Source organism: Myodes glareolus, chromosome 22 (genome assembly GCF_982192425.1).
Source record: "Myodes glareolus chromosome 22, mMyoGla1.1, whole genome shotgun sequence".
NCBI lineage: Eukaryota > Metazoa > Chordata > Mammalia > Rodentia > Cricetidae > Myodes > Myodes glareolus.
Genome location: NC_142047.1, coordinates 6,647,588 through 6,665,212, shown reverse-complemented (window position 1 = coordinate 6,665,212; position 17,625 = coordinate 6,647,588). Strand labels below are relative to the sequence as shown.

The window sequence follows — 17,625 nt, the reverse complement described above, 5'->3', positions numbered from 1 at the left end:
GTGTATGTGTGCACATGCGCATGAGAATACACATGGGCACACTTTGGTGTGGAAGTGTGGAAGTCAGAGGACAGCTTGTGGGAGTTGGTTCTCTTCTTGCACACTGTAGGTCCAGGGAGCAAACTCAGGCTGCCAAGCTTGCAACAGGTGTGTCTGTTTGCTGAGTAGCCTGCTCCCAGTGTCTCTACAATCCTCACAGACTAGCAAGGCCACGTTATTAACCCAGTAGGGCATGGGGGTACGGGTCTTGGTTTGGCTGATCTACTCTTGGGTCATAGGCATAGAAGGTTCTAGAGGTATTTTTGAGCAGGAAGGGAATAACCATTACGGGAAGCCAATGGTCAGGCTTTGGGGATCCAGAGGACCTAGGTGGTGAGAGACAGGGACCCATATTCTGTTAATGTTTGATGAAGAAAATCCATTCAGAGCATTTTGCAACTTCTTCAGACCTTCTGCAGCGTGGTTAAGCTTTCTGTTTTCTTTGTCTCTTCCTTTACTCATTTTGAAAAAAATCCAGTGATTTTTTTTTTTTTTAACTGTCTGAGAAGAACAGAACCCTGGCCAACTGAGAGTCTGTCAGATCAGCCGGTGACCACATCGGGAAGTGGTGGGTGGGCAAATACTGGTCACATCCTGCTCTTTCCTGCTCCAGGATGCAACAGCCAGAGAAGTCATGCAGAGGGGAGAAGGCTAGGCTCAGAAGGCTCTGGTTCCAGCCATGGGCTCTTCTCCTTTGTGAAGGACTATAGATGCCATCTTCCCTTTTATGTAGTCTTTCGATGGCAGTAAGGAGCTGCTTTGGCTGAGGACTACAGACATAACACCTGCCCTGCTCTTGGACACACACAGAACGGCCTCAAGTCCTGCTGGTCCATCTCCTGGTAGCATCAGACCATAGGGCATCAAAGGGTGTGGCTGGCCTTGTCATGTCTCCCTTGGCAGCCAGAGCCTGGGCTTCTTCCAACATGGACACACCTACAGCATCAGCTCCCTGGCTTCACCACTCTGGCTTGGCCTGACTCCTGTGCGTCTAGAGTCAGTTTCATCTCGGTTTACTAAATATTTAGAGTATTGTGTTCCAGTCCCTTCTCTGGATGGTGTGGATGTAAGTTTTCACTGGCTGCTTGGAGGCGTGGTCCTCAAGCTGAATTGCTAGGATAGCCAAGGGTTGCTTAAGGTCCTCCCCCTTCCTTGAGGGAGGAGTTATTTTAGATCAGGGAGCAAAGATGTAAGAAATAGCGTGATATCATGAATTTGGGGAGATAGGGAGTAGTTTAATGAGGCAGAGAAGGAAAAGGAGAGTGCCACCTAGAGAAGGCCTTGCAGACTGTGTGAAGGGGAGGGCAGCCCTCCTTACATCAGAAAAGAGCCTCCAAAACTCTTGAAGTCCTAATTCCCTCATGTACTGCTGCTGTAGAATCGAGCCCAAGCTTGTGGGAGTTGGTTCTCTCCTTGCACACTGTGGGTCCAGGGTATCTAACTTCACCTGGTCTTTGGAGTACCAGAGCCCTAAATTAATCAATTCACAAAAGGTGTTGATTTCCCACCTGAGTGGATGAAATAGCAGAGAATTCAGATCTTCCCCACAATCAGAAACCGGCCAAGGAGGTGGCTGGGGCATCTCATCGTGGTACCACTTTCTCAGCCAGTCCACATGAAATACTACTTATGTTTGTATCACGGAGGTGATCAGGAGTGGCTGGGTTGGAGGGTTTGGATCAGGAGGAGCCCTGGTACTTTCTCAGTTCTGACTTGTGAGTTACACTTGTAGTGATGCCACGTTTCTGTCAGTGCTGGGCGGCTCACTTGCTATCTGGTATAAGGTTAGGAAAAGAGTCTGAAAATGGTGTGGAAGGAGAAGCTCTGGTGGAAAGCCCTAACTTCTTTCTTTGAAAAAGCTAGATCTATCTGGAGCATACAATGCAGCTTGCACATACAGCTTTCTGGGAAATCTGTGCATATGTGTGTGAGGACGCCAGCGCACCCTGTGGTTCTGACCACAGCCCACTTGTATCCCCTTTGTTTTCTCTGTATGTGGAACTTTCCTGGAATTGTCCATAGTTGAGTCTAGGGAGATGCCTAAAATAATGTCTCTGTAGTTTATAGCTGTCATTTGTAATAATTTATGTGGCTGAATCTTTTTATTCCTCATCGTCTCCCCCAGTACAACACAGAACGCCATATGCCTCTGTCTCCGTCAAAAAGCAGAGGTTTCCCTGGCCTGTGGTTGTTGCCTGTGTTCATGCCACAGAAGAGCTGGGGTCCAGTGCCATCTTTTATTGATAGGACTAGCAAAGGAGAAATCTAATGAAATTATCAAAGCTTTGAATTAATTATGAAGCGGCATAAGAGAGCCAAGCTCTCTGGAGCCGGCGATCTCATTACCCGTTCACTCTCATTGTGTCCTCCTCTGGAGCAGAAGCACTTTCCGCACAGCCTAGCCCTGCTTTGGACTTAAGTCAAACTTCCTAAACCGATGGATGCCCTCTTCTTCTGCACTGCGGCCCGGAATGTCCCTAACGACTAACTGACACTGCTCTGGACCTGCTGGGCATTTAAATAGGTTTTCTCAACATGCTTTTGGCTTTTGCCTAGTTTTGTTTTTTTTCTCCCCCACACCGCATTTTCTTTCATCAAATCAGATGTTGTACAAGTTTTTTCCCCATTTTGAGTAATGTGAAAAGCCACCAGGTATAGCTTCATGGAACACAGGAACTGACTTAGTTGAGGGGTGGATAGCCTCTTCCATGTCCTCAAGGATGCTTTGGTAAGCAGAATCAATCTTTTCTTCTTTAATTTTGGGTACCAATGGCACTTTTCTTTGCTTGTTTCTGACCAAGGAATGATTAGCATGGCAATAGTTTTCCTGGTCTCAATTGTCCTGCCCTTGGTGCTGAAGTGTGGGGCAACAGCTGTCACCTCATGGTAGTTCATAGGTAGGGACACATTATTATGTGTAGATCAACCTCTGGTGTGCCTAGTTCTAGCAGCAAAATCAACAATAACCACACTTTGATTTACTGTCGGGGATTATTCTTTTGAGCCATTGGTCATACAGTTTTGAAACCTCTCCTGGCAAACCTTTTCCTGCCTGCTTCTGAGACCTATTATGGGTGTGTTCCCAAGCTGCAGCCATCTATCTTAGTAAACTACAGGCCGCTGGTGTTCTCAAAAGCAGTGACTAACTTTACTCTGTAGGGTCAGTGCCTGAGATTTGGAACGGTGGGGAAAGGGAGACCGATCATCTTTGCTTGTTCTGTTGCTGTTTGCTTTCAGTGAGTTTCTCTCCTGTTTCTTCTCTTCTTAGGCGGCTGCGATATTTAACTCAGCATTTGGAAGTTTTTTGGTGAGTACACATGGTTTAACTTTGCCTGTTTTATTTTTTCTTAAGAGATTGTTTGGCACAAATGATTTAGTAAGAACTGAACTTCTTTTACTCTTTGGTGAAATATGAAAATTTTGGATCTTTGCATGTACCCTTAATTATACCCTGGGGAAAATAGTAAGTAAAAACAAGTGAATATTCTCTTGCAATATATTTTGGAGACTTGGGTTTAATAGTCCGTTAATGGATTCAAGGAATCAATTAAAATGCTATGTGCCTCCTTATAGAGGTTATGTCAATATATTGATCACTTAATGAGGTCTTTTAGATGATTATTATTTTGTGTCATGGGACAGAGGATTTTGAAAAGGAAACATGACCCAGCTGGTCAGAAAGGAAATGCTAATTTATGGTTGACACATCATTTATTTTCTACATTTTCTTGTCAAAGAAGCTACCACGTACAGTCTTGGATATATCTGAGAAATCTTTGTGGAACACTAACAAAAAAGTGACATGGGAATATAGTTCATGAACAAGTTGCAAGAAAATATAGTATTTTTAGAGCTGTAAATATAAATTATAAATAAAATGACTCAAACACAGTTCCACCTTTGCAAGCAGAACCTCTGTGATTATGAGGCTGTTGCTTTAACATTTAGATAATTATCTTAAATTAGATTATCATAATACTTGATTTGTATTATAAAAGAATGGAGATAGAAACAGTTTCCTATATCTAATAATTATGCTTATACTTTAAAACTTCCTTAATTCAGGAAAATCGATTAGAATATTTGCTTTAGGTACATTACAGACCTGTAATGTAGTGACTTACACATGACTGGAATAAAATCAGTGGAATATAAACTGGCTTATGAATCTAGGTGGAACACCCCTATGTGTGCTTAGGATATTCTGTGTGTCACTTGTCTGCATTGTATGCATAGTTCAAGCTTTAAAAGACATTGCTAACCCAGTGTGAATTCCCAAAATGCTACGTGGTGTTTGTAGTTGTTGTCTTCCAGATGATACTGATTCTGTGAAACACATTGCTGAAGTGTGTCCACTCTTACAGATACTGTGCTGTGGGTTTGTTACTGTTGCTGTTTGTTTGTATTTTGATATCATATTTTTGTTGGACTTAGAAATTATGTCTATTTAGAAATAACCTCTTGGTCAGGCATAGTAACTACTTCTATAAGCTTAGCTCTGGGGAGGCTGAGGCAGTAGGATTGTTAAGGACACCGTCAGCTACATGAGACTCAAATTCAAACAGAGAGAGAGAGAGAGAGAGACAGACAGACAGACAGACAGACAGACAGACAAAGAGACACAGAACGCGTGCGCACACACACACACACACACAGAGAGAGAGACAGACAGACAGACAGACAGAGAAAGAGACACAGAACGTGCGCGCGCGCACACACACACAGAGAGAGAGAGAGAGACAGACAGACAGACAGACAGACAGAGAAAGAGACACAGAACGCGCACGCGCACACACACACACACACAGAGAGAGAGGCAGACAAATAGACAGACAGACAGAGACAGAGACACAGAATGCGCGCACACACACACACACACACACACACAGAGAGAGAGAGAGAGAGAGAGAGAGAGAGACTGATTTTTAAGACTACTTAGTTTAGAGTTAGTAATATCTCATTAAGCAACTATTTTCATTTCTTTCTCTACATTGTCACAATTGTTTAACAGAATAGTATTGTAAAATACAAATTTTCTGGAAGCCAGTTTTGGTGCGGTTTGAAATCATCCACATCCACTGTGAAGCATGGCTTAGTAACTTGGGTTGTTCACTCATGAAAAGGCCCATGATAATTGAGAAGATGCAATGAGGAAATTGTGGAAGTGGCTGAAGCAAACCCCCCTGGCCCTTAACTGAAGAGAGTGCTTGCTCCAGGTACTTTGAGCTTTACATTGGCCCCCGGGGTCCTTTGGGCAATTTTCATTTAGGCTTAGATGCGTGCTCAGGTCTAGCAAGGGAGAACTTACACAGAGCTTTTCTGCATTTTCCTTCAGCTCCTTCCCCTCTACGTTGTGTGTTTTTACCCCTTCGTCTTCTGTCCTTCCTTCCCTCACTTTTTTTTCTTTTTCTTTTAAAACCTTAATTCATCCAACGGATCAAAGTGTTTATGGAAGTCTGGCCGCACACACATAGTTTTCAAGTAACCCTGGAGAATACAAAGGAGTACGAGGTCACTCCAGTAGCTTGTGGACAGGACACCTTAGAAAAGAAAGCAATGTCGCTAAGTGTGGTGGCTCATGCCTTTAATCCCAGCACTGAGGAGGCAGAGGCAGATGGATTTCTGTGAGTTTCGGACCAGCCTAGTTAACACAGTGAGTTCCAGGACAGCCCAGGCTACACATAGAAACCCTGTCTCGAGAAAAATGGAGAGGGGGCAATGTCAAAGTTAAGACACTAAAGCAAAAATGTTCCTGTCGCTACACGGTGGTCACCTGAGTGGCACAGACAGCGTGCACACAACTCTCTAAGGTCTGACCAAGGGCAGCTCCCGGTGACCTGAGCAGCAGAAGGTAAAGCGACAGAAATGCCTTTTCTCATTTTACATTTCCTTCCCTTTCTCTCCTTCTCCTTTGCCAACGGAGATTACTAGCAGGGGTTGAGAATGAAAACTGTGGCTGTGTGTGTTTTGCTCCAGTGAAATTACATATGATTCTACCCCCTTCTTTAACATAATTACAGCGAGGTTGATGAAATACAGGTAAGTCTCACCTAAATATGATGTAATGACTTGGCCTCTCAGGAGACAAAACTCCTATCTTTCTGCTCTGTCGTCTACAGCATGTGCCTTCCTTCCCAAGGTCGGCTCACTAGCCAAGGTAGCTGCTGTAGTTTCTTCCTTCTCTCTGTCTCTCTGTCTCTCTGTCTCTCTGTCTCTCTCTCTCTCTCTCTCTCTCTCTCTCTCTCTCTCTCGCACACACACACGCACACACACACACACACACACACACACACACACACACTCAGTAGCAATGCTGGAATCCCAATACCATCCTTCCACTAATATCTTGTTGCAGAAATTTAGCCACATGGTCACACCCAATCAGCGAAATGTGGCAGTTTGCCATGACTTCAGTCACTGAAATGAATGTTCAAGACATGGGCCCGTGCATATTTTCTGCCTATAAGGAATGTTCAAAAGTATGCACACGTTTGAAGAAAGAAGTTACCTTAGTGAAATGATAGGAGAAGTTGATCCTTGAATTAGATTGCAAAGACTCACTCTACAGAGGGGAAATTCTGAATTATAAATCATTCATACGGAATGCTGTTGCTAATGTTTGGGGATTTTCTTTTTGAAGGAATTTTGTGCTTACAGGTGGTAGTGATCACCCAACCTGAAGCGGGGTGGGTTTGAATTCTCTGACTGAATATTAACTGAACCAGATACCTTTCCTGTAATGTACATAATGTAAACTAATCATATCCTCTATCTATGAAAACATGTTGACAATGCAAAGAAAATGTTTGTATGAGGTGGTAGAAACAGTTTGGGGCTAAAATTTACATCTAGGTGTTGGTCCAATCTCTTGATTTTAGATGTTTTTGTATGTGACTATTGAAAACCACAAATTTAGAAATTCTCTCTGCCAGGCGCTCTAAGCTCTAAGAGTCAATATGTTCTCTTGTTTTGAGCATTCATCCCTGTCTTTGTGCCTGTGTGTACATATCTGTGTGTGTGTGTGTCTGTCTGTGCTTGTGTGTCTGCACATGCACACATACACACACACACACATATATATTTATATTATGAGTGACCATTCCTTGTGTGTTTGTGCTCATATGCATGTGTGTATATAAAAAAGAAATCATCACTCATAACCAGAGAATATGTATGTTAGAATCTGTATATTTTAATATTATGTTCTGTAGCAGAGAGCATGTATTATAATATTCTATATAAGCATTCTAGTATATATTATAATCTAATATATTAATAGTTCAAATCATTAATATAAAATATTAATATTTCAGGTTAATTCCAGTTACCTGAAACCTTTGAAAGACTTTTATTAGAAGACATTTTGCAGAAAGACTTAAGGGTATTTTGTTGATTTTTCAGGCATCTGGGTCTAACAAATAAAATATGGTACATATTTATAGCTAGTTTAATAATGTCCTGGGTCTAATTAAAACACAGCGATTTTAAGAACTAATTGTAATATAAAACTTTTTAAATGGGGCTATACTGGTAATAACTAATGATAGATGAATTCAATTTCTATAAATTTCAGACCAAGAGATTGTTTTGAAATGGTACCGTAGAGGATGGCTTTAAGAAGTTAATCCCCCACTCCTCCACCGCTCATTTTACCCGTTCATCTTATTGTTCCTGTGGAACGTAGTCAGTGGCTTGAACCTTCCTTCCCAGTGAGGATAGAATTGGGATAGAATTTGGTAGCTCTGTGTGCTCTGGCTAACTAAGATGATATCTAAATGCATATGTTTGTGTATCCCACATAATACCTATGTCCATGTTTCCCATGTAATGCCTTTGCCTATGCATCCCATGTAAAACCTATACATATCAAGAGCAGTACCTTACATGTTACATTTTCATCAGAAGGAGGTGTGTTTGTTTTTACATTTTGAAAAAGTCTTTTAAAGATTTATTCAGTTTTCTTTTATGTGTATGATTATTTGACTGCATGTAGTGCGCATGTGCCTACTGCTTGTGGAGGCCAGAAGAGGTGTCAGCAAGAACATAGATGAATCTCACATGTTAATGAAGGCATGTAATTTTTCTTCCCTTCTTTCTCCCTTTCCCCCTTTTCCTTCAGCACCCAGTCTCTCCTTCTCCTTCCCTCTTCTTCCTCCTCTCCCTGTCCTCCCTTTCCTCTCCCCCTTCCCTCTGCACGGGGTCTGACCCAAACTCATGAACCTCTTGCCTAAGTCTAGGGTGTATTTAGTTCCATGGATATGGAGGAAGGAGGTCATTTTGCTCAGTATTAACAATGATGTTGATTTTTTTCAAAAAAATTATTTATTTATTTTATGTATGAATATTCTATCTGCATGTATACCTTTATGCCAGAAGAGGGCATCAGATCCTACTGTAGGTGGTTGTGAGCCACCCCATGTGGTTTCTGGGAATTGAACTCAGGACCTCTGGAAGAGCAGCCAGTGCTCTTAACCACTGAGCCAGCTCTCCAGCCCTGAGGATATTGCTTTTAACTAATCCAGATTATCTGGAATCTTGGTTTACCCTTCAAAGTTCAGGACTTGATTTTCATTGGTCTTCAACACCAGAGCCACCAGGCACCTTCATTTTCAGGGGACTTCAGTGCCATCCTACACAGCACCGGCTCAGACTGGGCTTTGCAGCAAGGAAGTCACCAGCTCAGGACTTGGAGAGGTGGCATCTGCCTCTACAACTTCCCCTGCAGACCACTCTCCTTACAAAGCCAGCATCGCCCTAAGGCTGGAGTACTGACTTTTGACTGCTTTACTTCCATAAATACTGTTGAGTGGGGGTTGGGGAGTTAGCCTAAGTCAGTATCCTGAGCTGCACAAGGGGAGGCTCAGCTGGTCCTCAGCACTCATCTAAAACACCAGAGTTTGTGCTCTGTGCTCACAGCCTCAGCCTGGGGAGTCAGACACAGGTGCAAGGGGTTTGCTGGCCACCCAGCCTCCTTCCCTTCTATTTGAGTTCCAGACCAGGGAGAGCCCTATCTCAACAAATAGTGTGGAGTCCAGCTTACACAAGTAACAACAACGACAGAACAATACTGTTGATTCATTTAATAAGGCAACATAAAAGGCAAACCACAACTCTCACCTAAAGGGAATAAAATATTATTTTGAGGCTAAATATGAGTGACCATGGATTCCATATTTCCACAGATTGCATATTTCAACATGGATCTAGTTTTGTGAAGCTTTTATAGAAATAGAACAAAAGAACAGAGAATGTCATAAATAAAGACACCTCTTAAACACTATGGTGAAAACACTAGGTGGGCAGGGTAAAGCAAATGGAATTCTGTAGTATGAGGGCTGGCTTGTTGGGGTTTCTGTCCCTCCCAGTACCCCAACAGCTGGCAAGCAACAAAGAAAATCACACACAAGACTCCATAAGATTATAAACTGATTGGCTCATTAGGTCAGGCTTCTTGTTAATTCTTATAACTTATGTTACCCCATTATCCTTATCTACTTTAGCACATGGCTCCGTACCTTTCTCAGCTGGGCAAGTTACATGCTGCCTCTTCGGTGGTCTGTACAAGAATGCTGAGGGAGCTCTGCTTCCAGAATACTCCCAGTCTCTTTGCTCCACCCCTACTTCCTGTCTGGCTTTCCCGCCTATACTGCCTGCCTGGCCAATCAGCGTTTTATTAAAATATGATTGACAGAATACAGATAATTCTCCTGCACCATTTCCCTCTTTTTTTTTTTAAACAAAGAAAAATACCCATAGTCCATTTGTTGGGAATGTGGGCGTAGTATTTCAGGCTACTTCCTGCTGGTTGGGGGCGCTGATGATCTTATGGGGACCTAAAGAAAACTTAGAGTTATAATTCAAGTCCTGACTGGAGTATCCTGTGAGTCTCGATCATCTCAGGCGACAGTCTTGAATCTGTTTTGGATGTAGAATTTAGACATCTGGGCCATCTGTTCCTGTCAGAGATTTTTCAGGTGGCCTCCCTTGATCAAAACTGATTTTTCTTAATTCAGAATGAATCCATAGCCTCTCATTTTCTGTGGAAACAAAAGCAAAATCTCTTCTCCAAAGTAACATACCTTTTGACTTCAGTTTTGAAGCCAAGGTATTTTCAAAATTCCTATCTTGGGTTAGTTCAGCAGCATTTATAAACAAAAGTCTTTTAGCAGTTGTTGCTCCTTCCTCAGCAATCAAACAATTTAAAGAGAGCATAATAGCATACAGTATGAAGATTCTCTGTGCATTTTCCATCTTTATGTGGCTTTATTTTAACCTCTATTTCTTTTATTTTTACTTTTACTTTTTGAGACAGGATCTTTGTATATCTTTGTCCTGGAATAACACTGTAGACCAGGCTGTCTTTGAACTCACAGAGATCCTCCTGTCTCTGCCTCCCCAGTGCTGGGATTAAAGGTGTATGCTACCACACCTTGAATTTACAGAGCTCTGTCTCTGCCTCCCAGGCATTGGGATTAAAGGCGTGTACTACCACACCTTGAGGTCACAGAGGTCAATCTACCTCTACCCCTTGAAGTCACAGAGGTCAATATGCCTCTGCCTCCCAGGCATTGGGATTAAAGGTGTGTACCATCACACCCAACTACTCTCTTTCTTTCCTTTTAACTTTAAGAACTTTAACTTTAAACCTGCATATACACACTGTAAACCATTTAGAGGTTTTCTTCCTCTTTGAATCTCTCTTTACTGTATATTTTTCTTTTTCTGACCATATGAGTCTTTAATTTACTAAGCAATATGGAGAGCCGTGGCTTTGACAGCTAGATCCAGCTCATTCCTTAGCATTTCAGCCTCAAGGCTGAGGTACCAGCCAGAGCTGTGTTCACTGCCACAACTCTATGGCGTTTCAAAGTCCTTGCCAGCAAGCAAGCTGCAGCATTCTGCTCACAGACCACACTCAGTCGGACTGCCTGCCTGAAAGAGTCAGAGTCTGCCTTGGCAGGACAGCCCAGAAAGCCGGCATTTTAAAACAGCACAGCTTTTCTCCTGCTACAGCTGAAAACTGAAAAGAATGCATTCAGCTTTTCATCAACACCATTTAAGTGTTTTGTGGCAGGACCTCTTTAAAGAGCTGCAAGGTTTTGCAGCTAAAGCTGAGTCAGGAAGCCTCTCTTAAATGAGAGCGCTTGCTTGCCTCTAGCAAGCAAAGTAGACCTGAGAAATTGCTGCCACCAAGAAAACATGCTTTACTCTATTCGTTCCCAAGCTTTCTCAAGCTTTCTGTGGATTCAGTTATCCACGTTGGCGCCATACGTAGTATGAGGGCTGGCTTGTTGGGGTTTCTGTCCCTCCCAGTACCCCAACAGCTGGCAAGCAACAAAGAAAATCACACACAAGACTCCATAAGATTATAAACTGATTGGCTCATTAGGTCAGGCTTCTTGTTAATTCTTATAACTTATGTTACCCCATTATCCTTATCTACTTTAGCACATGGCTCCGTACCTTTCTCAGCTGGGCAAGTTACATGCTGCCTCTTCGGTGGTCTGTACAAGAATGCTGAGGGAGCTCTGCTTCCAGAATACTCCCAGTCTCTTTGCTCCACCCCTACTTCCTGTCTGGCTTTCCCGCCTATACTGCCTGCCTGGCCAATCAGCGTTTTATTAAAATATGATTGACAGAATACAGATAATTCTCCTGCACCAGAATTCTCTGCCTTAGGCCTTGGATGCAATTTGATGTCATCTTAGCCTCTTTGTGGGAGCCAGGTTTCTGTACATTCCAAAGGACTTACCTAATTAATTGTCTCAAAGATAGTAGCTCACACACAAGGAGGGCAATAAAGGGCTATTAAGAGGGCTAAAGATGGCCCAAGATAATTTGGCTTAGGAGGAGTGACATTCCAAGATAGCAGTCCTAGGTGTTCTAACCACTTGGTGAGCCCAGCAGACATCCACAAGGGGCCGAGGCTTCTTCGCAGGAATTCTTCACATGAGATAGAAAATTGCCTTGGATGTCTCAGAGTCTGTAAGTTTACGGCTTCTGTCTAATATCTGAAGCCAAAGCAAACATAAATAGATATGTGGAAAAATTACTAAAATAAAAGATTGGGGGGCTGGAGAGATGGCTCAGCAGTTTAGAGCATTGGCTACTCTTCCTGAAGACCCAGAATCAATTCCCAGCACTCATATGGCAGCTCCCAACTGTCTGTAACTACGGTTTCAGTGGATCCAACTCCCTTACAAAGACGCGCCGATCAAACACCAATACATATTTTTTAAAAATAAAAAAAGATTAAAGAAGCAGGATAGCAGGGGCCACCCTTAGTGCCGTTTCCTGTATTTAGGCTCCATTATGGGTCTTGCCATGTCAGCATGCTGTTTGTTAAATCAGATCCACTTTTAAAATTTGGATTTATCTCAAGCTCAAACTTCACCACAACACTATAAATAAAAACCATATCTTGTTATGACTAAGATAGTAGATATGAAATCACAGGAGAAAAAGCTGCTATAACTTTGTAGCTAAACTCTGCAACCTTCATGGGGAGGTGGGGGTGGTCACCCTCCTGCTCTTCTCCTCCAAAAGACATAATTGGCACCAGCACCAAAAGAATTTGCCTGTGTGAGTTAGCTTCCCCTGCGGTTCCTCTGTGTCCCAGGAAGCTCCTGGATAACACTGTTTTCTGGGTTTCTCAATCACAGACAAATGAGGACAAATAAGAAAAATCCTAGAATCAAGGATCCCAGCAATGGAGGCTGTGCCTGTCTCTTTCCCAGACTCCTTTCTGTGAATGCTTATGCAACACTATACAAGCGTGTCAAAATGCCAGGTAGGCTAGAACTCAAACGATGCTACACTGCTTAGAAGGAGGAAGGACCCTCTCACAGGTGAATCTGAATTCATTTTAAAGACAAATTTTTATATGAATTAATCAGTGTAAATAAAAATGCTCTTGTTATTTAATAAAAATGTGTGCAGAATGTCTACCTAGTCCATTTTAGCAGCATAATGCTCTGTGTGGCCTGATGGGACTGGTGCAGCACGTAAATGCATTAGTCACAGCAGCCATTTTTCTTGCAGATTTGTGACGTAGATTTAATTATAGGGATGACCAGCAACTTACAAATCTAATTTTGGTGGGGGTTGAGGCAATTTTTTTTTATTTTAATAATGATGGATTTTTTTTAGAGCAATGATTTCATTACTATTTAAAGAAATCTACTAGTGTGGAACTAGCAATTGACTGCGGTTATTTTATTACCCTTTAACAAACGCTGTGTGCTTTCGTTTTCATTTTTATTAATTTTTAAAATGTCATCATTTCCAAACTGGGAAAGTATTTGCCCCAAAACCTTTTTGGGCAAAAATAAATAAATATTCATCATTCTTGATGTTTATAAAGGGCCTCCTTAGAAACGTGACCCTCACAGTTGGTTAAAACCAAGGTTAAGTTTCCTTAATTAGACTCCAAGTGACTAGAGAACTGCTTGGCGCTGTGGCCTTCAGTCCTCCTGGTATTTGTGATCACACAGTTCTTGCTTCTCTTCCTCCAAAGCAAGTGTTTACCCAGGTCAGTCTATTTTTCCATTGTAAGCACCTTTCATTGACTCTGTTTGTTTTGTTATTGTTGGCAGAAACACAATTAGCATTTTCAGGTCACATTTACAGCAATATCTTCAGACATTAATATTTGCTCATGTTAGGTGTTCATCCTGAGTTCTGACAAAAGTGCCCCTGTATATGGTGCCACAGTCTAGGGTAAGGCGGTTTCTGTCTGACCAGAGATTCTGTTTGTTTTCAGCCCTTCTCCCAGTTTTAGCCCAACTGCCATGGATCCCTCCTATTTTTTCCAGGGGGTCCTGTGAATGCCATGGCCTCAGCCTGAGCCTGACTATTTTGCATGTGTGATCCTTGCCATGTTACTGCATGCATTATCAACCTTCTCATTGCTAAGTCATATTGTATTGCTTATAGAGTGGTTGTTGATGAGCTTTGGGTTGTGTGGTACTTTGGTATTGAATGACTTTCACAGGGCTGTGTGTTAAGGACTTGGTCGCTAGGGTGCTATGTTGGGAGGTGCTGTGGATTCTAGAAGGAACACTGTGGAGATCCCCAGGGCACGGGGGACTGTGGAACCTACGCTCTGCTGCCCCCTCCCCACCACTGCCCTCCAGCATCTCAGCGGAGACCAAAAAGTGGTTTTACCTCATCACAGATGGAAGCTCTACAGCAGCTATGGGAAGCCTTTCCCTCTCTCATGGAATAGTCTCGGCCATCTTCTTGTGGTGGTAGAAGACTGACAGCCCGTTCCTTGTGTTTATTGCTTATGGATAAAGCTGCTCTGCTTGTGTAGAGACCCCATGTAGACATACTTTCCCACATCTAGGGAGAACCAGGGGGTGGAGTTGCTGGGTCATGAGGTGAAGATGTTTTGAGTTCGAAGCAGCCTCTCAACTGTTGACTGTGTTAGATCTGCAGAGGAGTATATAGGGAGTCCAGTTGTCCCTGGCCTTGCCAGTTCTTGGTGTTAGCATTTTTTATTTCAGTCATTCTTGTAGACATGTAATGTATGTCATCGTGGCTTTCATTTGCCTTTTCCTTCCTGCAAATGATTATGGACATATTTTGTGTGTGTTTTTTTTTTCCATCTGCACATCTATTTTGAATTTGTTCAAATTTCTTGCCTGTTTTAAAAGATTGAATTGCCTGTTTCTTTATACTAGTTGTAGGTCTTTATTTTGAACCCAAATCATTTATCACATTTTACAAGTAGTTCCCCTTAATGCACTACATGCGTGCGTGCGTGCAAACACACACACACACACACACACACACACTTCTTGTCTTTTTATTAACTGACTTGCAAGAGAAAATTTATTAGATGAAACTTATCTATATTTTGTTTTTTATTCTCGTGCTTTTTGTTTTCTTAGTTCTTGTTTTACCTAAAGGCACAAATATTTTTTCTCTTCTGCTTTATTCTGCCATTTGGTTTTGACTTTTTCACTTAGGTCTGTAGTCTATTTGGAGTTCATGTTTACAGCTGTATTGCAGCTAGGATTTGTTACTTTGCTTATGGTTGTAAAAGTTATTATTATTTTTTATGTCCGTCCATATTCTACTTTCCCCTGGTAGATTTTTCTCCATCGCCTTTGCACATAAGTTCTTCCCGTTGTGCAGTGGTGGCGCACACCTTTAGTCCCAGCACTCAGGAGGCAGAGGCAGGTGGATCTCTGTGAATTCGAGGCCTGCCTGGTCGGTCTATAAGAGCTAGTTCCAGGACAGTCTCCAAAACTACAGAGAAACCCTGTCTTGAAAAAAAAAAAGTTCTTCACTTCACTTCAAACATCTGATGTATATTCACACAATTTTCTTTTAGTTTATAGTCAAAATTGCTATCTAATCCATTGATAGTCATCTAGGGGTTCATGGATCCAGAGAATGTTTGACAGCTCTTCATCCACTCACAACAACTTGGTTAAGGAAGTCAAGCCACAGCAGGAAGACTTTCCATCTAGTCTTCTTTTTTTTATTTTGAGAAAGGGTCCCATTGTAAAGCCCATGTAGGTCTTGAACTTGGGGTCACTTGACTCATTTTTGTGTGTCCTGGGATTACAGGCATACGTCACTTGTTTTCTCCCTGTTTAAAGCTGAGATCCTCAACCTGTGAGTTGTGACCCCTTTGGGGATTGGGGTTGAACAACCTTTTCACAAGGGTCATGTGTCAGATATTTACATTATGATTTATTACAGTAGCAAGATTACAGTTATGAAGTTGTAATGAAAATAATTGTATGGTTGGGGTCACCACAACACGAGGAACTATATTAAGGGGTTGCGACGCTAGGAAGGCTGAGAACCCCTGATCAACAGTATTCCTGACTGTGTAATTGCTCGTCTCCCCTGTTTACCGGAAAGAGCTAGCAGAGTAGGTGTGTAAACTCTGCTTGTGTGATTCCTCTGGTGCCTGTGCTTGGGAACCTGACATGGAGCGAACCCTGAAAATGACCTGTTAAGTGAAAAGAAACCGTGGGGTGAACATGCTTTTAATTTCTTTTCTTCAGACATCTAAAAATGTAAAATATCTCACATGGGGTATGTACTTAAAATGGGGCCTTCATTTTAATTATATGTTGAGTTAATTTGACAATCTCAACATAATTTTAATTCATCATATATCTATTAACTTTTCTTTGCTACATTAAGGGGGTTTTATACTGTAAGCCTTTAAATATCAATAAAACATGTTGCAATCATATTTTATATTCACAGTGTTTATTTAGAGATTGAAAATTAATTGCCATATTTATATTTAATATAGATTTTCTCCTAATAATGCCTCTTTAAAGTAGACTAGGCAGAATATCCCATGTAATAGATTTTCAATGCATATGCTATTGTCATTGAAATAGATTTTTAAATATCAGAAACTTTTTCATGGGAAACTGCTACCTTCAAGACTTATAAATAGGTCAGTATGGGGCTGTAATGTGGGTGAGCATTATTTCTTGGCTTATTCTTTAGCAACTCATGAGACAGAACATTAAATCGACAAGTGGAAGCTGAATTTTTAGACAGTACTGAAAAGAAACCAACAGTATTCTAGAGAAAATGCAAAAATGTAAACTTGAAAATTAAAGGATTAATTCAAGAGCTATACTTGGTGGTGTAGCCATGATCTTACTATATCAGAGAGGGAGGTAGGAGAACGAGGATTTCATGGCCGGTCTGGGTTACATAAGACCCTGACTCAAAGAAAAAAGAATCTGTTCAGTGATGCTATTCAAACTAGGTCAAATGCACATTTAAATGGTTTTAAAAGTAATTAAAATATAAAAATAAAAACAGGAGCATGAGACCTAAAGAAAACAACTCAAGGTGACAGCAGAGGACCTGGTAATGTGAGCTGACTATGAAGGAAGGTGACATGGCCTCGTGGTGCTCTGCGGTAAGGCTGATGGCTCCGCAGCTGAGGTTGGTGGATCTGTAGTCAAGAACAGTGGTCTTACCCTCTGATCACAGGGTAAAATTTGTAAAGTGTGATCTGGAAAGCCATGAAGACATGACTAGATGGAAGAGCTTTGGAAAATGATTATATATTAACATTTATTATTATATATTATTAATATATAATTATATAGAATAAAGCAAGATAATATGTCTTTTACTTTTTTGAGATATGACATTACCCTTCAGAGGAACAGTTCAGGTTGACACTCCAAAACTCTGAGCTCCTCTCTTAGCTTTGATGATGGCATGACATCACCCCTACGAGGAACAGTTCAGGTTGTGTTCTTGTTCTCTCTAGTCTGTCTGAGTTATCCACAGCGCTTCGGTGTTAGGGACACGGGTAGCACATTTTATCCGATTTACCATGGTCTTATTTGTTTGGAAGCTCCATCTCCAAAGAGTGGGTCCAGTGAATCCTAATCAGGTAATGATAGTAAAGTCCATTGCTAATATATTAATGAAGGGTGCAGAAACAACTGCTGGAGACTTGTAAGCAGTGGCGCCCACACATTCTGTCTTCATGCATTGAGAAAGTGAGACAGAGAGGTAGTTCCCAAAGGTGACCCTATCAGGCTGCTGGCAGTGGGGCTGTCTGGCTCCGCAGTGAGGGACGCT

General features: G+C 41.8%; 1 protein-coding gene across 6 annotated transcripts in view; it reads left to right on the top strand.

Moving 5' to 3' along the window:
* Positions 1–17,625, top strand: part of Slc10a7 (solute carrier family 10 member 7) — a 228,397-nt gene that overhangs the window by 68,772 nt on the left and 142,000 nt on the right. For 4 of the 6 annotated variants that reach the window (XM_087900553.1, XM_087900555.1, XM_087900552.1 and 1 more), the window contains exon 5: positions 3,308–3,346. The exons of the other annotated variants lie outside the window; for them this stretch is intronic. In XM_087900553.1, coding sequence (XP_087756679.1) covers positions 3,308–3,346 — 39 coding nt within the window. The remainder of the gene's footprint in view (positions 1–3,307; positions 3,347–17,625) is intronic. 6 annotated transcript variants of the gene reach the window in all.